The sequence below is a fragment of the Solenopsis invicta genome, chromosome 8 (assembly GCF_016802725.1).
Source record: "Solenopsis invicta isolate M01_SB chromosome 8, UNIL_Sinv_3.0, whole genome shotgun sequence".
In the NCBI taxonomy this organism is placed as follows: Eukaryota; Metazoa; Arthropoda; class Insecta; order Hymenoptera; family Formicidae; genus Solenopsis; species Solenopsis invicta.
This window is the reverse complement of record NC_052671.1, coordinates 1,893,561-1,920,678: the sequence shown is the minus strand read 5'-3', so window position 1 is coordinate 1,920,678 and position 27,118 is coordinate 1,893,561. Positions and strand designations below refer to the sequence as shown.

Genomic DNA, 27,118 nt, shown 5'->3' with positions numbered 1-27,118 from the left:
CTCGCGTATTGGGACTGGCAATTCCATTAGGAGATAGACAATTGACTGAAAGAGAAGCAAGGAGAGGGAAAGAATAATTCGACTGTATCTCAAATTCCGGTTGAACGAGTAACGAGCTCAATTGAGATGTTGCCGAATCGCTCTCCAGTTTTCTATCTCTGGTCGACTGGATGAGGGATTACTACAGACGTTCCACAGCTTTATTACCATTTGCTTAACGCTCGTGTGTGTAAATGAAACTTGAATGAACATGGCGCACGCAATTGTTGACGTGATGATTGCTGATGGAAAATTCAAGATGTGATTTCGGCAAGAAAAATAAAACCAAGAAAAAAATGTTAAATAAAAGATGATACGAGATGGCATTTAGAAACACAAGAAATGTACGTCGAAATAGAATTGGAAAGGCTTTGTTTTTATTTATGCTACCTAAATCAGAAATTATTATAATAAACATAAATGGTTTTTAATTGAAATGTATAATATTAAGAAGTTATGACAAAAAATCTGACATTTTTGGTATACATATATTTGGAGTATCCAAAATAATTCATGTAAAGTTATATTGCTTTGCAGGAATTACTTGTTCTGTAAATATCTATCTTATAATTAAATAAATTTTTTTTAGTTATTTAATTTTATTTATTTACAGAACAACTAAGCTCAGATTCGCAATAAAAATTTATATAAATTATTTTGAAAACCTATTCAAAGTATAAATTGTATAGGTCCTGTGTTTAACAAGGGAACATCCCCAAGTGTCATTCTGATTTCAGCACGTAATTCTGGTTTTGATTTCGCTTTTATCAGTAAAATATCCATGTTTCGGGAAAAATTCTCAATCTCAACCGTTTTAAAGATTTTGTATTATGAAAAAGGTTACTCCTTTCCACCACATGAACTGCTTTAGCTACTGAATAAAATTCTATCAAATTGTTCATTTTTACGTAGTACTGTTATAACAAATTAGACTACAATAATACTATATAGGCAATAACTGAATAAGTGTCTAAGAAAAACTGCGTACATTTTTACCAACGAATATTCAAGATAATTTATACAAATTTTTATTGCGGATCTGAGCTTAGTTGTTCTCTGTAATTAAATTAATAAATTTCATTTATTTACAGAACAATTAATTTCTACAATGAAACTTTACATAAATCATCTGGAATACTTAAAATATTTATTTATTGAAAGTATTCAAATTTTTGCTATATTTTTTTACAATTTAGTATAACGATAAAAACTAATAACAAAGTAAATTAACTATAAAAATTAAACTTATTCAATAAAAGTAGAACGTTGTAAATACAATTTTTATATGGACATTTCACAGTCTATTTAAAGTATAAATATTAACACATTTGTAAAAATGAGTATACATCCTTAAGACGATGATCATAAAAAAGTTTTTCAGTTATTCCCTGCTTTTGAAGTAACTAAAAATATTTGTGCATTTCTGAAAGTTTCTCAGCTTGATAATGGCTGTTTATTTCTGTATTGCGCAGAGGTAAAATTTAATCTCTGGGAATACATTTTCTCGAATAAAGTATAAATTACGATGTCGTTTATTTGATAACTTTATAAATAGGAAATAAATTTGTCTCGCTGACGTTGACTAATTAAATAGAAAAATATGCCTCCGGGTGAAGCGTAACGAAGATAAAGAATTTAATGAATTTTCGTTGACACCTGCCTTTGCGTGATTGGCGTGAGACGGAAGGTTTAATGAAAAGAAGAATTGGTTAGCCCTTTAAATTCCCATATTGCACGGCATTTGCATGTATATTATCCGGGATTTACGGTCGAGAGCGCGATCATTACTCGGTTTATCGATTAGCCGTTTATGCTTCCCTAAAATACACCTCGCAACATTCTTAGCTGTCTTCGCCAGGTCTTAAGACATCACGAAGCTCGAAGCTTTCGACAAAACAAAGACTAAAATCCTCTTTCCCGCCATATAGCGCGTATGATCGCCTCCGCGCGGTTCTCAGCGCGGCCGAATGTCGCAAGTGGGTCTATTCTTAGAAAGGGTCGTACAAAACACCGGTATTTACAATGTAGGTGTATCGCATTTAAAAATATTGGCTTTAATATATAGTTATACCGCGCCGTAGCTATGGGGACGCCTGCGCGCCGTCGAGAGGATCGCGCATTATAGTGGGGGCAGAAAGCTATTTAATACGTTTCGGCGCATAAATTGCCAAGTATATGGGGCATTATGGGGTGGGACGAGACCGTCGTTGTCCATTGGCTTCTCTTGCCGGAGCAAGAATCGTCCTCGTCACGGCCACCATGTTGACTGCCGCTGAAATGTGGAACTTCATTCTCCTACCACATACCGCCTCGCGATTCTCGTTCTTCTTGTTCTCTTCGTCTTCGTCCTCACTTTGTAGCTATGTGTGAACGAAATCGGCAATAATCGGCTCTCTCGCTTCACTTCTTTTCAAAAGATACATCTTTAAGATCATCCGAAATAGAAAAACTTTACGGTCTCTCGGGTAGTTATTTATTATCTTGTATAGTCTTTCGACAGAATACACATGTTAATAATTTTATGTTTGGAACGCTGTAAAAAAAAAAAATTAAAATGCATATGACCTTTTAAACAAACACGACTATACTTTACAATAGTTTTTAATCTTTGTCGAGACAATAAAAGTCTCCGTATCTTTGTAAATGCGTTATTACAAATTAAATGTAAATGGTACGTAATATTATTCTAATCATTCTAAAGAAAATAACGATGATAAAAAATATGATAACAAAACCTTGTCCCATTTTAGAAACTTTTCCGCATTCTATGCAACATTGTTCGTTACGTAGATCCTTCTGCTACGTTTCGAGAGCATACACACAAAAGATGTCTCCCGGATTCCAGGAAGCTCGCCGCGACCCGTCCAATTTATTTACTCGTCCCGCAAAATCCCCATGCTCCGATTGGTCGGCCGGCGTCCGCGGCATAAACTCGAACTCGTCGTCTTTCCTAAGTGGTACGGGGTTTTTCATATTAGATTTTTTCGTATTCGTTCGGCGCATTTAACTGGGTATTTTATGCTTCACGTGTGGAGGACCATCTCCCTCATGGCCGGCTCCCTTACCATCGCGACCGGATAATATCGCCAAGCACACGGTCAGTACCGTCATTTTACGATTTTATTATATCGCCGTATCCCCGTAGATTCGTGAAGAGGAGGAGCCTTTAACCTGTTCTTCGGTATCCTTGCCTTAATTGGGATTAATATGGACGACGATCGCGACATGTGTTATACCCCGGCGTGCGCGCAGTCGATGCTTAAAGTTTCTATACATTTTAATTTAAAAAACCGGCCTCGCTACCGAGCTGATTTCGAGCTAACACATTTTGCGAATCCCGCCGCGAACGCGCCGCAGGCCATTTACTGTTTGCAAGTTTGTAATTGGAGAATTTTGACAAAAAATGGCGGACAGATTTATCTTTAATAAAAATTTGTATTCTTTCCCAGTTGGAATATCAATTTTTAAAAACTTTTTATTTGAAATAATAAATAATATTGTTCATACAACAGGTTGAAGTCGAACACAATTTAAATTTAAGATGATATAAATATATTCAGACAGTTGAAACGGATGTTAAATTAAATGTATTAAGTTCTTCTTTTATTTTCATCTACTTTTAAAGTTACTTTTTTGTGGGCCTTTACAATTTAAATTATATTTTAATTAGTATTTGATATTTTACGGAGTTCAAAATTCATTTCTTTGTTAATCCATCTACATTTAAAAAACGTTTTGTTGATATAAGTAGATTTCTAGGTGTCACAACAAAATTTTATCTTTATTTTCTGCATCTGTTAAAATATTGTTTGTCACATATAGAATTTATAGCAGCAATATTTAATAATGCTTTCTAAAAAATTTAAATCTTATTGCCAATTATATCGTCAAATTTTATAACATATACATACAGTTGACCTTAACATAAATAGACGTTAGAAAAACTTTCTAAATTTCATAAACCATTTAAATTAATTATATATATACAAATTCTATCTGTTATTTAGAATAGTTAAGTACCAACCATTTGCAATATTATATTTGCTGTTTATTTATCTAAATTAATTTAAATTAATTTTGTACAGCCAAAGAATTGACTCCACTTGCATGATCATTTTTTAAGGATAAGTAATAATGATACCCACTTTATATATAAAAATAAAATTGCGAGAAAAGTATTAGTATCGTTTAAAATCAAAAGGAACGAAAAGAAAACAACAAACTTTTGTTTCTACTTCATTAGGCAGCTTAGAATTCAATTCTTGTCGTCGTGCCCTAGCATGTCGTCGATATCTTGTTATTAAAAAATGATACCGTGTGCCGAACGCTGGTTTTCTTTTTAGCAGAGACTGAAGTTTCCTGAGAAATTTATCGCAGTGCAAATTTCACAGTTCAATAAATGCACAACATAATCATTTCTTAATAACAAGATGCCGACGACAAGTTCGAGTAACAATTGAACTCTAAGCTGTCTAATGAAGCAAAAACAAAAATTTACTGTTTCTCCGTTCCTTTTAAATGATACTGATACACTTTCCGCAATTCTATTTGTGTATCAAGTGGTTATCATTGTTACTTAGATCTACGTAGGCTTTAGGCACAATGAAGGAATATTAGATAATAGGAATAGGAATAAATTAGAATTTTAAAACCAATTTCCTCAATGAACATTAAACGTGACGCACGGCGGATACGAATAAGCTGTAAGGCGTAAGTGTGTCGCACAAGACACAATTTATTATTTATTTCTAGTCTTCATTGAGGAAACTGATTCTAAAGTTCTAATTTCTAATATCTTACATTCCTCGATTGTGCGCGGAGCCTATTAACACTCAACCCAGTATTATCCTCAAATTATCCGTGACAAGATAATTTACTACATCACCGAGCCGAAGTTCGATGAACATCGGTTTCACCAGGGAAAACAACGAAGGCGGCCGCGATGGCAGCACCAAAGTCTCGTCTCCTGACATTCGCAGTCGACGACTGGTAGACACAACCGATTGGGAGATAGATCCGCGGAAAAAGTGTGGGAGGAATGGCATGGTTCTTGCCGGATAGCGGAGGGCGCCACTGCACAGTGGCAACAAACCGGGTGTTAGCAGGAAACTCTCCTCTTCGTCTTCGTTTCGCAGTTTCCCTCACTCTCCTAGCAACCCTCTCTTCGAGTTCCTAGCCGCAACGATAGGCAGAGATGTTTTCTCCTCTCTTCCTTTCGCATTTGCTTCCCTCTTTCTCCACTGTCGCTTCTCCGCTCCTTTCCTTTTCTTTCTGTCTGCTCGCTTTTCTTCTGGCCGCGCCCATGTCGACGATGACGCGACCATCATGACGTGCACCAATACACGTTTCTCTTCAACATGCAGGGTTTCTTTATGCTCATTTTTGTTTATCTCATTGTCGAATTGGAGCGACATCCTTCTCTGAATATACTTACAGAGAGAGAGAGAGAGAGAGAGAGAGAGAGAGAGAGAGAGAGAGAGAGAGAGAACGAAAGAACCAGAAGAGAAGGAAGAGAGAACGAATAGCAGGAAAAAAACGATTATTAATGCCACCCTCCTTTCTATCGAATAAGCATGGAAACTGGAGGTCCACTTTTTTTAATACCTTGTCTCTCTTCATGAGTCCTCTTTTCTCGGTTATCAACAACCATGAAGAATGCAAACGTATCTCTCCTGTACCCGCTTTTTCCCGGGTCTCGTCTCTCTTCCGGCCCTCGCCATCTTTCTCTGGCGTGGCCGAGCTGCTGGCCGGAGAGGGAGAATCAGGAGGGGGATTTCGAGGTGGCACCACCGGGGTCTCTCTCTCTCGCCTCTCTCCGGCATTTCTAGTCGCCCATGGTCGGCGGGGTGAGAGAACCAGGGCGCGGTTCTGTGGGGTGGCACACCAGAGAGCGAGAGAGTAGAGAGGGGAGCGGAGAGGGTGTTCGCAAAGTGTCCCTAAAACTTTTACAATCGCTCGGCTCGACTCGCTCGCTCTCGCGCTCTCGCTAGGGCTATGCTTGATGGCGTATCTTCCAATGTGAGTTGCCCATAATACTAAGATGTACGGCTGCGCCGGTAGGGGTCCCGCTTGGTCTCTCACTCACTTACTACCTTATAGTATAGCAAAGCCAAAGGCGTATAGTGTGCCGAACGCCGAACGTACGGACGTTCCATCGCGTTTGCCGGTCGTATTCGTTCGGCATTTCGGTCTAGTTTGCGAGATATCCGCGAAAGAATCGGCCGCATTGCTCGCCGTCGTCCGACGACGGTGTCGTTCATTTCGGTCCGCCGGTCGTCGCTGCGCCGAAGGCGATAAGCCGGAGCTCGCCTCGTTGTACGTCAATCAACACGTAATTAAGTGTTACGCGTCTCTCGCGGTAGTCGCGTTGTCTCGCGAAGTAGAATATTTGGTATAAGTGAGTGCGAAACCGGCCCGATTCACCCCCTCAAGGTTGTTACTCCATCGCTCGTTGTAGATTCTCTTTCCGTCAGTGATGTGCGCTGAGAGTTACCACGATAACCGTGACAAGTCGGTAAAGCGGCCGATGATCGCGATGATTGAGCACCGTAGCGGATCTGTCAGAATCTCACGTGATATTAAGTGCCATGACGTTCGTCGACGCCGCCGGCGGATCCGGGAGCCGCCAACCATCATGGTAAGCACCATAGCGAGCTATCACGTGCGCAGATAATTATACTTTGATGTTTACCCAAACAATGCATAATTAAGCATACGATCATAGAGCAAATCGTCAGTTCCCGTCACTTCGAATTATCATACTAAACTGTCACGAAATTTTTAATGAAAGTTTTATTATTTATTTTAAATTAGTAATCGTTTTAGTTCCGCGCCAGGTACCAAGTTCTGTAGATTTAAATTAAATAACATTTCATTCAATTTATAAAGAGCGCACACTTTGTGTAGAAATATATTGCGGAAGACTTTGTCAAAAATTGTCAACAACATCAAATCATATATTACATCAATAAGATCTACGCTACGATTAATCTTATAAAAAAATAAATTATAAGTATGTCACAATGCTTCTTGTAAGAATGTTGTAAACTGTGAGAATGATTCAATTAATGAATTTTCATGATCAGTCAATATTTATTTAAGATAACGTCATGCGTTGAATGACATTTCAAGCAAAGAAAATGTAACGGATTTGACAAAAAAAAAGCAAATCGTTTCACAAAAAACGTCAATGACATGCCGGTATGTGACAAGTGTTAGCGAAATAAACAAATCCTGTCGTTCGAGCAATCAATTAGAGAATATTTTTTCATCACCGGCGAGGTCCAGAGCAAAGGATAAGATCCTGAGAACGAGAGGGGAAACCCGTGAATACCTCCACAAGCCGTCGGATTGCTCGAGCACGGTGTGGAGGGGACAGAAGCTTATCGATTGGTGGAAGTGTCGTATGGCTGTTGGCCACGCCCAACGACTAGTCAGTAGCGGTCTTCACAGCGCAACCAAGTGCCATGTGACTTGCGTGTGTACTTTAAATACAATGCATGAAAATACTCGCGCAGGTCGGGAAGTATTATCGACCTCGAGATGCAAAGCGGCACACTCCAATTTTTGGGAGATATCTTAATCCTTATTCCAATACGGATGAACGTCTCTTCTTGCGAAAGAGATATCCTTAAGTAACAATGATTCGATCTGCACAGCGTGTGCTTTTGGAATAATATTATCGTTTCGTAAATGCTGTAATAAACAGCTTTTTATACTACATATTATAAATACATTAATTTCTAGATTATTTTATATTGATAATTTGTGCAAATCTACTGGAACACAAAATCTCAATGACTATAATTACAGTCACAATTAAATACTAAAATCTTTTTATATCTAATTATAATTATAATTTGTACTATTTCTGCTTATTATTATAACATATTATTTATCTTGGAATATTTCTAATTTATTAAATATAAATTAATTTTTGTGATAAGTTATGAAAGCATTTTCTCTTTCTCTCTCTCTCTCTTATTACATCAACACATTATATCATTAAGAAAGAGGCTAAGCATAAATCTTAAAATATTGCAAAAGAAATTTGTTTAAAAGGAAAACACTAAATTATATATGAAAGACTGTATAATGTATTGATTAAACAAAAATAATATAACTTTAAAAATACAAAAATATGGGCTAGAGAAATAAGATACAGACATTAGTAATAATTGCACATTGAGAAAACCGTACTTTTATTATTCGTATAAATATGGTTTAAAAGACACACAACTAAACTAAAATAAGGGATTATTAATAAAAAGGTCCCAATCCATTACAGGATATATTATTTATATCATTACCAGAGCATTGTTTGATTTTTCTTTTATTTAATAAATTACAACTAAACTAAAGTAAAAGATTATTAATAAAAAGACTTATATCTAAATATGATTAAAGAATATATTGTTTATATCATTACTACCAAAACATTGTTCAATTTTTCCTTTGTTCCATAAATTACATAAAATTTATGCGTGTCGACGAAAAGATCAAATAAATCAAGGTTTAACAAGCAGAGTAACAGAACAATAGATCATTATTTCAAGCTGAATATATTGTAAATTTGGTAAATACTAAATGACATGTCTGATCGCATCATGATAAATGTCGCAATTAATATAATTTATACAATAAACTATTTATAAAATATACAATTTTATCGCTCGCGCGAACGGATATAATGTTCAATTGCGTTTTTCAGTAACGTTACCAACGTTATTAACGTAAAAATATTGCTTACGTCAAGACGGCACTTATTACCATGAATAATGTGCTATCATATTAGTTAACTGCGTGCTGTGCAAATCCGAGAATTATTACAATGCTCTAACGCATATTTGTGATAGAATCATATAAATAAAATGTGTGTGAAGATTTGAAAGGAATATTTGAAAATATCTCGAAAAGTTTTCTTAGATATAAAAATTCTTCTTGCAAATATATACCTACTGCAACTACATAAAAATACATACTATATGTAAGGCATTTTACGTCTAAAAAGATAATATTATGGCGTCGTACAACGTGTCACACTTTAAGGCAAATTCTCGTTTATTAAGTGTCAATAATTCTATCTAATTTATATGCTAAACCTGAATAAACATTTAACTCTCAAGGTTACACACGAAAGCCTTTCAGAAAGGCAGATATACGTGTATATAGAAATTGGTATATACATATACGTACGTACGCACATGCCAAAGTACATATTCACTAATGATCAATTGTAGAAAGTGTAATGATGATGCTAAGTCATATTTTCTATTTACGTATTAAATTGTTTTAAACTGTGATTATAATCGTAGATAATGATCGCAAAACCGTCGTGCGTAGTCGCGCATAGTAAATTCAATTTATAATTTTTATACACTGAGAGAAAAAAACATGGTTGTAGTTGTAGTAAACGTAAACTTACTACTATTCATTACTACCATATTAATACAACGATATTCAATAACATGTAATGTTTTCAAATATGTCGTATTTAGGAAACATCATAATATGAACAAACTTTGACTATGACATGGAGATATATTTTTAAAATATTTTGATAATGTTTATAAACAAAATCATGTACTAAATAATTTTTTTTAATGTTTATGTAAAATTATTTTAAAACATTTAACAGTACACATAAAATTAATATTTTTAAATGTTATTTTAACGTTTCTTGCTTACTGAGAATTTAATTATAATTTATAGTTATTTTCCGTGCTAAATATACAATAAATATACAAAGTTGTTTTATAACTATACAAGTCATAGTTATTAGTTATTAATTATTATTAATAGGTAAATGGTAAGCAAATGTTAAAAAGAATCATTTTTTTTACTATAATTGTGATCATATTTACTACATGGCAACATTTGTTTCATTTTTACTACTTAGATTTTGATATTTTACTACATTAATATTTGAAATCATCATAATTTACAATGAAATTTTATAGAACTGTACTGTTCTAGTGAAACTATAAACAAAATTTATTATTACTAACATTATAGTAGTATTATAATATTAATAAAAATGGAGCTTTTAATCATAATTATTTTATCATATGTAATTACAATCACAAATATTAAAATTTTCTCAGTGTAAGAAAATTAATAAAAAATCAATAAATTAGCTCGTTAACAGAAAAATAGGTATTGAAAGCTAATTTTTCTGCAAAATACAATCGATTTCATTTGTTTTATATTAATATCGATATTTTAACATAGCTAGTCTTTAAATACATAACGTTTTAATAAAATCTAAGGGTATGTCTATGAGATGCCCAACTTTCTCTTTGCTTTTCCTTGCTTTTTCTTGTTGAAAAAAAGGGCACCCTTTTTTCATAATGAAGCTTATTCAGCCGCCAGATGAATCTCATGAGGTGAAAGTAGGCCACGTATTGAATTTTGCGACTTGAGTTTTTATACGCTTATCCTTTCACAAGACGAAATTTAGAGGGAAGCCGTCTCAAGGGTCCTGACAGCTTTAGTTGGCACACATTTCTTTTCAAAGAGCTTATTTATGTCGACAAAAAATATTTAAGAATAGTTTCAATGTCATCCACAGTTACAATAATTTGCTTACTCACGTTAAGGTTTACGAGAAGCATTTCAATTAAACATAAATTTTAAATTAATAAAATATAAATTTATATATAGGTATCAATAAATTCTTTTGTTTGACAGAGTGCATTCTAAATTAAATAATTTTTTTAAAACTTTGAAATAATAAATTTTTTTCTTATGTTTATAATGACATAAACGTAGGTTTTCATAACCAAGTTTCACACCGCAACAAACAAAAAACGATAATGATGGAAAATTACTAATTGTAAATAAATATAGTATATGTTATATAAGTCTGATAATATAATAGTAGCTGCAACATTGTTCAGAGATCACGCTTGTAAAGTAAATGAAACTATGTACATATTTATATTTATATATCGTATTTCCATTTACAAATAAAATACAAAATTTACGATACACATTTTCTTTAAATGGGGTTTTTATGATATTTTGATATCGTGTTCTATTGCCAGTAAAGCTTTTTTTCTAAGAAAGTTTTCATGTTATTTTTCTACACCCTGTAATCTTTGCCGATAATTTAAAGATTGATTTCGTTTTTGTGTTGAAATTAAAGCTTTTGGAAAGATCAAAACATAACTAAGTGATTGTAATTTCTTAAATTGTGAAATTGATTATAATTGTTCACTTAAAAATAATCTATTTTCTGCCGCCTTGCATACATGTAAGAATCGGTATATATATATAATGAATATAAATATCATGTTATCTTTATTTTTCTTGAAAAAATAATTTGACAAATTTTATGCGAAAAAAATTAAACTTTTGCAAAAAATAAATGGTATTTGATAATTTTTTCAACTTTCACGTATAAAGGCCAAACGTACGATTGCAAACGTATTATATATGAATCACATTCTTTTATTACTTCTGAATAATAAAGCGGAGATAATACGGGTGCGCATAGCATTACGCTGAAATATCCTTCGTGTATACAAAACTTTATGAAAGGCGCATTATAAAGAGACGCCGCGGCATCAAGCGTTATCGTCATTTCATACGTGAAAAATGATGTAATCTGCATTTCATTAAAAATAAAAAGAAACCAGCGTGACCGCCCACCCTGCCGCCATTGGTTCGTAACCTTTGTGTCCACAGGGTTTGTACTGACTTCCAACGTGACGCGAATGTTCGATACGCGAATAAGGTTCACCTTCTTCGTTCGATGCTGCCTCTTTCGTTTTTCGTGTAGTGCGCATGGGTATACCTGTGAAGGAAACTCGATGGAGGAAGTGCGTAAAAGGGGGTGCATCGGGTGCACGGGATGCTCCCGGAGCACGACGAGAGTCGGGAGATCAGTAACTGGTGTCGGTGCTGTTCGCGATCTTCTCATGCGCGTGTTTACAGAATCTCATGGAGTCATATTAATAAGGTGTCCTCTTCGCGTACGCTCGGTTACGGGGTAATCCTGATAACGGATATTCGCGCTAATTTGCTTACTTTCCTTATTAAATTAGATCCGTGTCGTGAAGAGAGTAAATCTTTCTTGAAACTATTGCATTTGTCAAATTTGAAAATTTCCTTTACCACTTATCGTGACATTTCCTATCCTAAATACTCATTCTTATCGTTTCAAATACATCGTATAATCGAAAATGTTTTGAAACACAAAATGAGCAGCTATTTATCTTCCAGTACAATTTGTGTGATTATTGTAATCTTCGTCGAATCTGATTTTATAAAGAATATAAAGTATTTTGATCAAGATATATTGCAACATTATTGCACTGGAAGTTATTGTCAAATCGACAAGAAACGATTATGAAGAAGTGATTTATAATTTCGTTTCAGCATTTGTTTTTAATACAAGTAATTGTTGATTAAAAAGGTAATAAGCTTTAGAGAAAGGAACAGGAATCTTGAGGAAACTTGTATTTTTTATCCTATGTGCTGTATCAAATATTAAGGAGAATGTAAAAAATTATAAATATAATAGAGATATACAATTCAATGATGTCATGTTGTGACATAAACATTTTATACATTTCCTTATTTTTCTTAAAAAAAAATCAATTTTAAATTTATATTCAAATTTATACCACTAATCTGCGTGTGATATTTATTGGTGAATTATTGAGTTCAATTTTGTTCATTTCAATGTATTCGTTTTCAGTAATGTGAAAAGTCTTGCGACTTCTGGAAAAATTCGGAAAAATAACTGACGAGTGTGTGAATAACTGGCGCGAGTATATGAAGTCTATCCACATATACATGTAGTAGAAGAATGGAGGATAGAGAGACATGTTCTTTGTGCAAGAACACAATGTGCTGCTCGATGGACAAACATATCTCGCAACATCTCGCCCTCCTCTGAAGAGTCTCCTCTTCTTCTCCCTCCCTCTTTTTCTCTCTTTCTCTTCCTCCCGCACCTACACACTCGCGACTCGGAGGGTTGTTACAGTTGACTCTGACGGGGTTTTATGACGTATCCATCTCCGCATGTGTAGCTCGCGCGTAGGGAGAACACATAGCGACCATAGCGACAAGAACGAGGGGGAAGAGAGCGACGAAAGAGCTCTCTTCTCTCTGTGTCGTGCGTAGGGGTCAAGCTTAGGCAAGGGGCGCAGGCGCAGTTACGTTCGTGAGCCCCGCGAAGCACATGGTCTCGCCCCCCCGGTTACTATTCCGCGGTACCGCCGGTCTTCTTTCGTATACAAGTCCGAAACAAGTAAATAATCACGGTGACCTTTGTCGTATCTTTCACGCTTTCGTGAAACGGTGAGCCGACACGAGACGAGCGAGAGACGCGTCATGTGCGGCACGTATCACAAGTGGAAAATCTTTACGATATTCATGAGAGACAGGACGTTCTTGAACTCGGCCTTGGTTCACGGTTCCCTGACCTACGAAAACAGATAAGCCGGCCGTGACTACGTTCGATGTCACGTTGAGTGATCTTGTATTCGTCGCGTGTCGTCGGTGACTAACGCAAGCAGAGGCGCAAACAATATTCCCGGGATCCCGTTCAAGTGACGCGTCGTGTGTTGGCTTTTGATTATTCCGAGATCGTACGGATTTGCCTACATCGCATTATTGACATCCGGTTGTTGTCGAGGCTGGAAGAAGCGTGGTAATGTGATTAAAATTAAACGATTGCTGAAACGAAACGCGGAGTAGCATCAGACAGAAGCGATACTTGTAGCGAAAGTGTTTCGGGATTTTTCAAAGAAAACGAAGGATTTGATTTAAAAAGAAGGAGTCGTGACGTGCTCTCGTGATTGTTGCATTAATTTTTTTTGAGTTTTATGCGAAGTTTTAAGTGTACAAATTTGATATATTATCTCATTTTCTATGAAGTAGAAGTTATTTTATTTTACGTAGCAGAAAAAAATAGAGCTTGAGCAGCGTATAGTAATGTGATTGAACGATTAGTTCAAACATAATGTGATAAATTATAAAATTTTAATTAAAAAACACAGAGAAATAAGAGTATCAAAGAAAGAAAGAATATATAAGAGTGTATAAACTAATCATATTGTTCAATTCATAGATCTATGTGTATAATAATTATTTCGATATAAAATCATATAATTTCCTAAATTTTTATTCTAATCTAAAGTTTCTAAATCAAATAAGAGCAGTATAATTAATATCAGAAATTATATTGTTATACGAACAAAATAAAAAGATTAAAATAATTTTTATGCGTAAATGTAATGCAAAATTTTGTTTACTTACCGTTAATAACGCTGGCTATTTTTCTCTTACGCGAGTGTTAAACTAAAGTTTGTCGCAAACATCGATATAGAAATTTGATTGTTAAAACAAACGCGAGTCAATTTGTTCCATCTAATATGTACTGTCGTAATTGTAGAGAATGAATACGTGCGAGAGTGTTGAATAATTTCTGTGTTGCATCGCGACGAATGTGATGTTCATTGGATGTCTAAAATTCGTCGATTGTCAGCACAGGTGAGTGCATGTTCTCTCTGCTTTATTTATAATTTATAATATTTTATGTTATTACATTTTCTCACTTTGCACCTGCACCGTCTCTGTTATTACAATACTATATATTTAAAATATCACTGCATAAGAACACCTCAACTATATTTACGATCAGCACCCACGAGTTGCTCCAGACAATATTTATTGCCGTTGCTCACGCTAAGCTCAACCATTTAGATCAATCGGTGATCTGTGGACTAAACATCACTTTGCGTACGGCTAATTTCGCGGCACGAGCCGCGATTGCAGGATAAACACGCGCGGTGGTAGGGTGCGAGTGAATGACATGACGTCATGCAACCAGTCGTGGTTAAAAGCAGTTGCCCGGTCAGTACGCGATTGTACGCTAATCATTTCGATAAAGTCATCGCGTGTCTTCTGAAGTACGCAACACACGATACAGCAGAATAATTTGTGATGCAAATATGCGATACAATACGATGGTATACAAACTAGATTCTGTGATTGTATTTTATGTTTCTTGATTTTACTCGTATTATTATAAATATTTAATTAAAATTGCAATCTTTATAGTATGCTTTTCAATATCATTGTGTAATTTTTCAAAGACAATTTAAACTTGAGAAATTTACGTTTGACGAGTATAATGTTGCGTTTTAAGTAAAAAAGTTGCAATAAACTTACTGATAAGTTGGTGGATGTTTTTAACAAATTTTACGTTTTGCAATGCAGATGAGAAACATACATAATGCAAAACTCTTTTTCCATACGTCAATTTGCAACATAATTCTTTACCTATGTTTATAAAAAATGAATCACGAATAATTCTCTACCGCTTATTGTGTTCAGTTACAAAAAATTTAAATAATACAATACAGGCTGATGGAAAAGGTAGACTAGACTGTAATAAGTAAAAAGACAAGTGGAGTAAGAACTTTAATATATCTTTAAGAGTCCGGTAAAAACTTTAATTACTCTATGCTGCATTAATTGTGCAACTGCAAATTTACATTAACGTTAGATAAAATACAACACGAAGAAGAATTGCATTTTTTTTCCCGCTTAACATAAAATTGTCGAGTTTTGTACTTTACAAGTAGAGATTCTTACTTTTTACGTGTGAGATTCATGTTATGCAATGTTGACTGTCAGCTATAAATAACAATTCGTAGATACGCTGGAAATTATCCATTAGACTCCCTTTTTATGTCATTGAATATAATACTTTACTATTGTTGTTAATGATAATATATTATTTACGTAACTATCTGATAATTTATATAGCAAACCATGTGATAGCTACAAGCTATAAATTCATGTGTAAGAATTTTCTGAAATGTATATAAGCTCCGAAAAATTATTTAAAAAATATTTATTAATCATACGCTACTGTCATATGCAGCATTTGCAGATTTTTCTTTATCTCTTTTATATTTCTAGAATAAGGATTTGATTATTTCGTCGCCGGATAAACTGTATGTTAAATTATTTAACAGATGTCTATATCTGTACATTCAAATGTTTGTATGTTTGTGTATATTACACATAATATATCCATTAGATAATTTACCACATAGTTTATTCGAAAATGGAACAACGGGCTTTGGGTTATATGAATTTTTAATATATTATTTTATTTTTATGCACTATAATATACGTATATGTATATTTATAGATATATTAAAAAATAGCTTAAATCCATTATTTTGATTTATAATTGTATTATTAACATAAAACCAACATTATATCACAGATTTCCATTTTGTAAATCTCATCTGAAATCCGTATGGCGGTCATTGAAGTCTAAATTTTTTTTGTGGACATCTAGAGATCATTAATGAAGTTTAGCTCTTTATCGGGACGAGTAAATTTTATAAAATATCTTCCAGGGGGCGTAAGTTTAGCAAAGAAAGTACAGCTCTTACACATCGGTACGTCCAATTTTTACGATTAGCGAATGAAAAGGGAGGGGATCATAGCAGGGGACAGTTTCAAAAGCAGAGTGTAACTGCCAGACGGGCAATAAAATTTTTAACGCTTTCGTGTCCAATAAGCGTAACGTCCATCGAGTTTTACATTGGGCGGAGTCACGCGGCCATTATGCAGTAACAGTTCGGTTCGGTGCAGCGATTGGCCCGCTCGTGCCATCATGGCTGCCGTCTACCCAGTGTTTCCCCTTCCAGACTATCTCGACATGCGCTTCCATCTCTCCGATGACTTTAGCCATCCTTCTTTCTTCGGTCTAAAATACCCGATAGGAATGGATGCGCGTTCAGATTGCGTTTAGCTTATACCCAGGTGTTGCATTATGACGAAAATTTTTATGCGTACAGTCTTTCATCTATATAAAAAAATAATTATTATACAATACATATACATATACATGTATGTACATAAAAGAAATAATTAATATATTTTTGGCGCAATAAAAATAATAGGCTTGAACCAATTCTAGAAAATATTATTAAAAAAAAAATTAATTTTTATGTTACATATATAAAGTGTTATACAGGAACTGCGGGTTAAAATTATTAATATTATTAAATTAAACGTAATAATATTATTAAAAGTTTAAATAGTAATTTTAATAATTTTGGCAAATTATTTGATATAACTTAATAAATTTAAAAAACAAAATAATTTATTAAATTAAAAATATTAAAAAACGAATATATTTTGTACACCAATCTTACAATTGTTACGCTATCTAAAATCGATATTACATAGTGCTCTACTTTATCGACAACGCTATTTCCTTCTTTTTGACGTCATCAAACTATTTTGAAATAAAAAATTCAGCTGTGAGGTGTTTATTATGCATTCATAAAGTTTATATTCATATTCTTTGACATATATGCGCAACATATATTTATAATGGTTTTCCAAGCTTGTAACATTTGCATCTTCTTTAAAAACGTAGATCCATTACAGAAACTTATCTCAATAATTTTACAGCTTGCCTTGACATATAATGAAATAATGACAAACTATTAAAAAGGGTGCATCAATCAAATTGACTTTGTTCATTATATATGGAAGAGGGAGAGGGTTCTCGTCAAACCACCAATAAGTTATAAATTATATTTTACGTTTTCATAAATTACGTTTACAAATACATAAAACTAAAATCTACTAGCAGCTATATCAATTTGCATGATAAGAAATCATACGATTTCTTTTATTAAAGAAAAAGTTATAGCTGAACGTAATTCCGGGCAAGTTTTTGAATGATAATACGATACATCGTATTTTAGAGCTTAGGAGTAGATGGTAATAGACGATAAGGAAATTCGCAGGAACTCAATTTTGCTAAAATGCACTCAGCAACGTCTGCATATACAGACACTCAGGAGGGTTGCTTCGCGTAGCGCGGGTGTTGCTTACACGTACTCGCATCAGCCGCCGCACGCTGAAACGTTCGTAAGCGCACGCGCACACGCACGCACGGCGTGTACGTGTGGCCGGAATTACATACGGATACAGGTATACGCGGAGTAACGCCGCGAGGAGAGGTTATACACGTGGGTTTTGTCGTGGAGCCATAACTAGAGATACGATGGAGTACATAGGATGCAAACCCATAAACCCCCCACTTTATTCCGGCTCTTCCTCTCGCTTCTGGATCTTCAGACGGCGTTACCTTTACTTAGGACCGAAACGGCCGCACCACCTACGGTAGCGAACACCTTTGGCGACGACGAAAGTGACGAGAGGGTAGCGAGCGATGACGACGACGACGACAGCGCCAGCGAAATCGAGCTCGCGCGTTTCCCATGCCTCCCGATTATGTCGTCTGCTACGCAGTCAGACAGACGTCCGATCCGTCATTTGTCGCGCGTAACATAGAGGAACCGACCATCAAAAAAAGCTCGCACGAAACGTTTAGTACAGCGTGTGTCGCGTAAATTGAGCGTCGCGCTTGCTCCGCTCGAAGTAGTGATCCCTGCACGCGGGGTGGGGGTAAATAGTAAGAACCCAAAAATCGCGTCGCACATTTCCCGCCTCGTGAACGTTACGAACAATTATGGCGATCGCGAAGTCGCGACGAGAGAGGAACGCGTGAAAACCTCGAAAAGCGTAATCAGCACGTGACCCTGCCCCGTCACACGTATCGTGGATACGCGCCTGCCGTTCGGTATTCTTCGTGTATGTGCATACGAGGACAGGGAGGAAGAGGAGGAACTCGGCAGGAACTAACTGTGAACAGTTGGAGCCGCGACACACGACCGGCCCGATCGGAGTTTACCAAATCTCGGCCGGACTTCGCGCCGGCGACGCACTTCGCGCCGGCAGGCGGTCGAAGAAACAAACGTTCCGTATTTCGCACGATTAGAAGTCGCATTCAGTTGTTTCGTGTATGAGTGAGTGAATGAACGTCGTTCGGCAACGCGCATGCGTAAAAAAAGCATTATGGAATCCACGGCTCTCTCTCTCTCTCTCTCTCTCTATCTATCTATCTCTTTCTCTCTGGAACTGGGAACATGCGTGTACCGTGACCACGTGATCTACTTGGATTCAACGATTCGACTACGATTCCATAGTGTGGGTCCGCTACGTGATTGCAGGTCAGTTTCTTATAATTTTCTAATTTTATCATCTCTCGTCGCATTGTCATTGAACACTCGCTCCAAGCGAACACCATGGTAAACTCCGACTTTTTGATCTGATGTAACATGCGTAGCCGACGGCTTACAATGTGCGCGGTTTACACGCACTCTCATAGATACACTTATACGTAGCTACGCACAGCTGGAAACACGATGGTAGTTAGGATGAACGCCTAACGATGGCGCGCGGTGATATCCTAGGATAATAGATGGCTTTATCAACGCAAGAATGCTAATATTTTATACCAAATTGTATTGTACGCTTTCTCCTATTTAATCGTTTGCTGTACGCACGCATCCGCGCTATCGCACAAGTACGTTTCTATATCTAAAATCGATATGGATTCGGTTGGATTGGGTTCGTGCGGTTGGGTAATAAATAATAAAGATTCCAAGAATATTTTATTCAAGAAGAGAAATCCAATAAAACAGAATATCAGATTAGAGAAACATAAATCACACAAATCACCGTAATACCTGTTTGCTGCAAATTTTAACTCTCTTTTTATTGGGAAATTAAAGACTTGTATATAAGCCGTATATTTTAAACATAAAGTAAATACAGTTTTGAAAAATTCTTGTTTACGTGTTGCGTCAGTTTATATGCGTACTTAATCGAAATTCATATACATATTTCAGACGTGATTTTTTTAAATAACTTATACAAAACTTTTATTCAGTTTATTTTTTTTTTGCTCTTTATTTATTATAAATTAATAATTAATCCTTAACTATCTTCGCCGGTTACAAATTTACCGCATCACACGCAATTACACAAATATTTTTCATGGCACATTTATTTATTATTTGGCTATTTAGAAAACAAATATCCTAAAGTTAACATCAAAAATTAAAATCTTTATTTTTGATACTTAGAGCCCTATAAACTTTATTTTCTGTTATATTTGTAATAAATGATTGTCTTTTAACTTCAGAATCTTTAAAAAATACACCATCTTTTAAGTAATCAACTATTAGTAGGTTAATAAAAGTAACCGCGGTTGTTGGTGCGTAGAATCAACAATTTTATTACTTGACAGTGAGATGACTATACTTCGGTATCTTTTATTGTAATCAACTTTTTAAATTTTATTTCAGTTAAAACTCTTATCATGTTTGAGGTACAAAATAACCTCGCGAGTGTAGTTGTGTAGGGCAGAGTTCAGCAGTGTAGTTGCGGGTTAAATTAATAGTTATTAAAAATCATTAAAAAAAATTATAAATGATAATTAATAGAAGATATAAATACATAAAAATGAATTAAGGAGAAAAGTATATTTCTGACTACCACTGCCAATGTATCGGTAGAAATTTAATACTGACTTGCAAATTTTCACAAACAGACATTATGTTTTTAAAAAACTTTTATTATATAAAAAACTTTAATTAAAACCTTTTATTATATGTAACGGAAATAACATGTATCTCTCGTGCAAAATATGCACCGCAATTGCTTCTTTCTTATAGGACTTGTATCTTGGGCGAGCCCAGTGGAAACACGTGAAACATGAATTTTATATACTTTGCTGTAATAGCCGTGGTACTAGCGCTATTACATTTTATAGTTCCACATCCTTACTAAATGATTTATCATTGTCCGCGCTCACGGATAATTACGGTTTCCCGCTGATCGCTTGATTTACTACAATTGTACAATTAAGCGCCATGTCCCGCAAGATTTACGCTCGAAGTGGTCATATATAGCACACACATATATATAGCACATATATACATCTGACGTCTCGATGCGAATGATACTTAGGAGTCGGTGTCAATTTTTCGTTTTTTTTTATGTGTGAACGAGAGGCACAAGTCTTCTATTTTCACCATGGGATACCTTTCTTCGCTGTTTATTCTGCTTTTTCGAAAGTGTTCCGCCGTCGGTTTTCTATCCCATCATGATGCCGCATTGAAGAGATAAAAACAGCATTTGCAGTATTGATTGACAGAAAAAACGATTTATTGGAATTAGTATTCCTATTTGTTTGACTGAAAGTTGTTTCGCAACGTCTATTTGACAAAAACAATGCCATTATTAATCGTACTTGTTGATTCAAATATTTGTTTGTTTGGACCATTCCAAATAAGTTTGTTTGGATACAACAAAATTTATTAAGTTCAAAGAAATGGTTTCTTCTGCGTATAGGTATTCTAATGATTTTAAATATGCCATTTTTCTATTTTTTTTTTTTTTTTTTCAATACATTATTGACATCGTGATATGATCTGTAAAACTCTTCGCTTTTTTTTTTGTAAAGTTTTTATATATGAATTTTTGTCTAAATTTTTGATAACATACTTTTTTAGATACAAGTATATCATTGTATTACAATATATACGTTTCTGTTTTATTACCTCAGTTTTTTATTTCTTGCTTTCAGCGTAAAACTGGAATAACAAATTAGTTTTTTTTTTTAAAGAAATTGCATGTCCGATGAAATCTAACATGCGAGCGGTGTCGTGACTGGAAGAAATAGTAGATCTCACAGGAAGTTAAGATAATCGAGATGCAAACCCCCGTCCCTCGTAGTTGAAATTATAAATCACCCCTTCCTTCCTCAACATACCTAAGTGCCGTGGCGGCCCAACGGAAGGGAATGGGATTAGCTGTGCGGCGAGCCAACTTTTGATAGCCGGACGATTTTAGCCGGTACCAAGTCTTCCGTGCATAATCCACCGAAAACCTTGTCGCCGACTTGCATGAAATATTTTGCCGGGCATGAATAAATCGAACCGCAGCGTTGCCGCAGTAGCCAGTGCAGTTGCTGCAACATTTTCGCAAGTTGTCCGCCGGCCTGTTCGTGTTCGCGCATATCTGCCCACACACATGGTTCACCTCTTTTCGACCCACTGTCGCGCGTTCGCACGCGTCGCCATTGGTCTTCCAGTATACGAGCACGACCGTGCATGTGCTCGTCTTTTATTGCGGCCTGCGGTCCTCGTCCGCGCTATGAAATTTACTCGCACACCGTCGCACCGTCGCACGACTGGATGTGTAACATTGTAGCTGTTACAACTATATCTGCGCGATAAGGGAGTTATGTGCCGAGTAAGGTCCGCCACCCTGTTGATTATTTCTGAAGCCTTAAATAAATACGCGGACCGACATATTCGAGTTATTTCTTAGGTCTTTTGAGAATGCAATTCTACTTTAATCTTATACTTACGTACAATGTCTCGTACACGTTTCAGCTTCTGTTAGTTTTCTTATATTTCATTAAATATCAATATAGAATATTAATACTGCATATAGTTAGTTTGTTATATTCTCTTGAAAAAGAATAAAGCTACATATCTTTAATTCTTACGTTAACACTTGTTGTTATATTAATGTAATAAGAAGGTAGAGAAAAATACCCTTTTTAAATAATAAATAATAAATTAATTACCAGAGAGAGAAAAATTCGCATTTCTATATTTAATCTGATTGTGCCGTCCTCGATCTTGATTAATTTTCTTACAACTTGTTTGTCGATCAGATAAGATGGTAATCAACGAAGAAGGGTAAAGGAATCTCTACGAAAATATAGTGCTGTAATTATAAAAAAAAAAGAACGATACATACGTCATTTGTGAAAAGGATCCAATCTACCGTAATGGCCACACGTACGGACGCTCCCGACAAGAATTTCTTCACCCCGTTATTTACATCGATGGGTACACCCAAGCTGAGTTCCAATGTCGTTTGCCGTACGTTCTCGCACCGGAGATTGAGTAAACTCTTATTTATCGGCCCAACTGCGTGCGTGATTCATCCCCCACTGCTCTTCTCTCGCCTCCTCTAGAACCAATCGCTTTTACCCGAAATCTTGCTGGAATCTTTTTCTTTCTTCATTTACGTCTATCATTTAGTAATATATAGTTATACGATGCAACTAAAGTATTTTAAGACTGAAACATGTCCCTGGGAAAGTCCAACAGTTTTGAAGAATATGTGATGACTGATTGCTTAATTATAAGGATATAATATTAATAATTAATATATACAATGATAGCCTTTACATAACAGAAATATTACACTCAATCATTGTTACACTCATCAGTTATTTCTATAAATATGAAGATATACTTTGTGACTGTGTAATTATTTGAGCAAGCTTAAATAAGAAGAGATGTGGCAGTTGAAAATAGAATGTTGCGGCGTAACTCTGACTAGATTCTCGAATTTCTTGCTTCTCACTTCTTCCTTGCGTCATGTTTCATCGATTTTATTCCATCGCGTTAAATTCAGTTTCTTGATTACAATCGTCTGAATAGGGCTTCATTTCATTAGCAAATGGACGCTTTGGATCGCAGATTTCTTTTTCCATTTCTCTCCTGAAATTATAATAGAGTAATCGATCATTTATATCGTTTAATTGAAGCAGTTAGGTCACACATTTTATAACTTTTACGTATACGTAATATTTATGTAAAACGTAGGTTTGCATTCGAAACGGATGTAACTTGAATCGCTCTTAAAATATCTTCATCGGATCGGACTGACTCTTTGTCAGTCTTCCACATGTCTTCCACATGTTTTCGCGCATTTCAGTTTCCTGCGCGCGCGTTCGTGAAATTTGCTTGTAACATGGCGAGCGAGTACAACTCGTCAGTTGGAAAAGAATTTATGCTAAAACATCATCTTGAGAAATTTCGTACCCGTTTAAAATATACAATCGTCTAATATACGTAACTCGATACATCTCGATTCTCTTTTAGGGATTATTTAGAATAGTTTTTGTTACGAAACGGCGACAAAACACGATAATCTCCGTAAAAGGTCGAGTTGATTAAATGCATGTTGCATTCTTGCTGGAATTATTCCTGTATGGGAGTCTCTCGAGAGTATTAACAGGTAAATTAAATTTGCCCGCGGATCGAAAATCCACCGGCACTACTTAATTAGCCGGCTAGGTCGGCGCACCCGTTGCGCACCTCGAAACCCGCATTACGATATCGTAAAGAGGATTCTTTACGTTCATACACGCAGACGATCGTACTAGTAGTCGCAATGTCCGATTTTATGTTTCTACGCGGACGCTTTGTTCAACTGGTTACCAACGTTCCCATCTTTACACCCCCTATCATGGATGTCCAGCTTGTAATAAAATTATAAATGTGAGCCGATCTAGCATGACTATATTACTGCCATATGCTTATTTGTACGAAATTTATGGTTTTGTTGAGATCATAATTAATCATTTAGGTTAGGTTAGGTTAGATTTAAGTATCCTGACCTACTGTCTAATGAAAGCATACCTATGTTATATTTTTCATATTCCTGCGAAGTAAATAAATGAAATGACAAGCAAAATGCATAAATTTTAACAAGATGCAATGAGAAACTACAACAATGGTATCATTGAGTATTCCGAGGAATATGAAGTCCAGCAATATCAAGCGTTTTTATTCCTTTACCAGAAAGCTTATTATTACCGTTATCTTACATTCTACTTATCGAATAAAAGGGACAAATTTCAAGATAAAGCGCCTCTTAACTTTTCTCATCAGGAACAGGTCTTGCTCGCGAAATTTTATTTGTCTCCACCGTAAGACTAAGGCGTATTACATTGTTGACATGAAGATTGGCAACGTAAAAGCTCGAATGAACAAAGAAGATCAGCAGAAGGAATGTCGCCGTTGAGTTTCCAGAGAAACGTCAGCAGCCACGCTGATGTTAGTGCGCGCATCTTCGTGTGCGCTGGTATGCGTCAGTATTTATATACGAAACCATGTACCTAGGGGGATTTAGGTATGGATATATATATATGTGTATATACATCCATGCGTCTATCTCGATGGCGACGTTGCAGTCTCATTAGACTGAAGTCGCGGGAATGAGCCGAAGAAACTTGGAATGAAGGGATATTCCAGGGACATGAAAACTTGAAGGTTGTGAAAACGTAGGAATATCCACGGGTGCAGGAAAAGGGATGTAGGGAGCGGGAAATGAGAAGTCAGAATAGAACGAGGGAAGACACATACCAAGGTGAGATAGCAGAGAAATTTCTCTTCACGATGCTTGTGCGTCTTATTCATTTTCGTCTGCCATGAGAAAAGAATATTTGGATAGCATTGATTTCAAAAAATCAAATTTTACATGCAATAAAATTTTACGAAGAGTATCATACATTGAAAAAGTTCTTTTTATTTTCAAATAAATACATTTATTTTTAACATCGTTTCTTTGATTGAAAAGAATATTTCCTAAGCTTAAAAATAAATTATTTGATATTAACTAATATTTATTTAAATCAAGAAAGTGATTTAAACGGAAGAAACTTTTTTCAGTATAGTAGAATATAATTCAATTAATTTTAATGCTGCGAATATTTCAATTCAAGAGATATAACGTTAGTTTATTGAATATTTATACCGAAAAGAAAATTTTCTGAAGTATCTAAAAGTTTGCCTAAATACAAGTCTAAAAATAGTTTTGTTCGACCATTACAATAATTGCAAAGAACGTTCAAGCATAATGAGCAATGCTGCAAAGAGTTTTGACATTCTGGCAACCAGTTTGAGCATTCTACGTAATTATTTTGATGGTCTAATAAAATTACTTTCAAATAATTCTGTATTTAGAAGTAAATTTTTAGATACTTTAGTAAAACCGTGCGGTTTGTGTATGATGCGCGATATACACGTTACGTATCGTCTGACAGAAATCGAAGTGAGTTTTGGATCACGGGTAGACCTGCCGTCTAGACTCTGATCAACGCGCGGACTGTAAAACCCCGTAGGCACGTGATCTCCTATCGAAATAGCTTCCCCCGTACGCGCATACATATGTATTACACGGTGGTACCCGAAGAGAACAGGCAATGGCGTAATATATTTAACAATGTCTCACGATATGAGACGTTTTTACGGAAAGTCGTTCGAATAGGAATTGCTCTTTGGCTTCGGCAGGAGACCGTGGTGAACACATTGGAAACGAGTTTGTTCCTCTAGCTGATACGTACAGTTTGCGGTTGCACATTTCTCTTCCCCATCCCCCTCCCTCTCTCTCTCTCTCTCTCTCTTTCATTCTCGATATATACAATGTATATGTATATATACACACAGATCTTTCTTTACGTCTGGCAGTCATGTTGGTGCATCAGGGACGCGAAATTTTATAACCACCTCGAAATTCCAGTCATTTGCTGAATCAGCCAATGTTACATGCGATGTTCCTCCCTTTAATCCCATTTATAACGAAAAGTCTAAAGGGTCGGTTGGTTCGGTGGATTTTTTGATTTTTGTCGGACGATTCCGCTCGTACTCGTATAAAACGTGGACGCCGCGCCGGTTTATATCGCGTCTGTTGATTAAACTTCGCCACACAAAGTTTAAGCGAGTGTGTGGTAGCTGTATCCGACGTTGCTGCTGTGAAAGTTATACGCGGTTTGCGACGTCGTTGCAACGGAAGGTGATCACGAAATAACGCGGGAGAAATTTGTTATGTGGAAAGTTTCGTTCTCGTTTACATATTTCTTAAAATTAATGAAAATTCTCAATCGTGGATGTAAAGACGACAATGTGAAAACATTGCGATTCTACAATTCAAGACAGAAATACATCATTTATGTATTATGTCTTGAACAATTTTGTTCCAATCTGCGAAACTTGTTTTACGATTCCGTTTAAAAAATGTAATCATTTGAATTATTCTTGTTTGTCGTATATCTTTTATTTTTTATTTTATTATTTTTTATTTCTATTTTTATTCGGGATTAATTTTCTTGATGAAAATATCATGAAAAGTAATTGAAATAGGTAGTTAAATCGTAATTCAGAAAACACGAAAGTCGAAAAAGCAAATTACTTCACTACGTTTCGTTACTCGATAGCAAATGATCATCACGCAAGCAGTGTTTGTTAGAATGTGTAAAAAGGAAAGAGAGCGCAACGAAGTTGGAAAAGAGATGAAGGAGGATGAAAGGGCAGCGGGGAGATGGAGGATCGGACCTATTCCGGGAAGGTTGAGTTAGGTTGCAACGGTGGTT

General features: G+C 35.6%; 1 protein-coding gene and 1 long non-coding RNA gene across 4 annotated transcripts in view; one reads left to right on the top strand and one right to left on the bottom strand.

Moving 5' to 3' along the window:
- Window positions 1-1,548: 1,548 nt before the first annotated feature.
- On the bottom strand, window positions 1,549-5,488 carry LOC120358601. The gene is made up of 2 exons (XR_005575486.1): window positions 2,775-5,488; window positions 1,549-2,572 (listed from the first exon to the last, which is right to left on the bottom strand). It is a non-coding gene; the product is annotated as an uncharacterized LOC120358601 (long non-coding RNA).
- Window positions 5,489-5,510: 22 nt separating this feature from the next.
- Window positions 5,511-27,118, top strand: part of LOC120358599 — a 169,398-nt gene continuing 147,790 nt past the window's right edge. Inside the window, exons 1-2 of one of the 3 annotated variants that reach the window (XM_039453227.1) lie at window positions 5,511-6,057; window positions 6,497-6,676. In XM_039453227.1, the coding sequence (XP_039309161.1) occupies window positions 6,034-6,057; window positions 6,497-6,676 (204 nt within the window). In that variant the 5' untranslated portion in view covers window positions 5,511-6,033. Of the gene's footprint in view, window positions 6,058-6,496; window positions 6,677-7,320; window positions 8,916-14,281; window positions 14,542-27,118 lie in introns of those variants that run through there. The other 2 variants (XM_039453228.1, XM_039453229.1) reach the window with 2 other exon arrangements.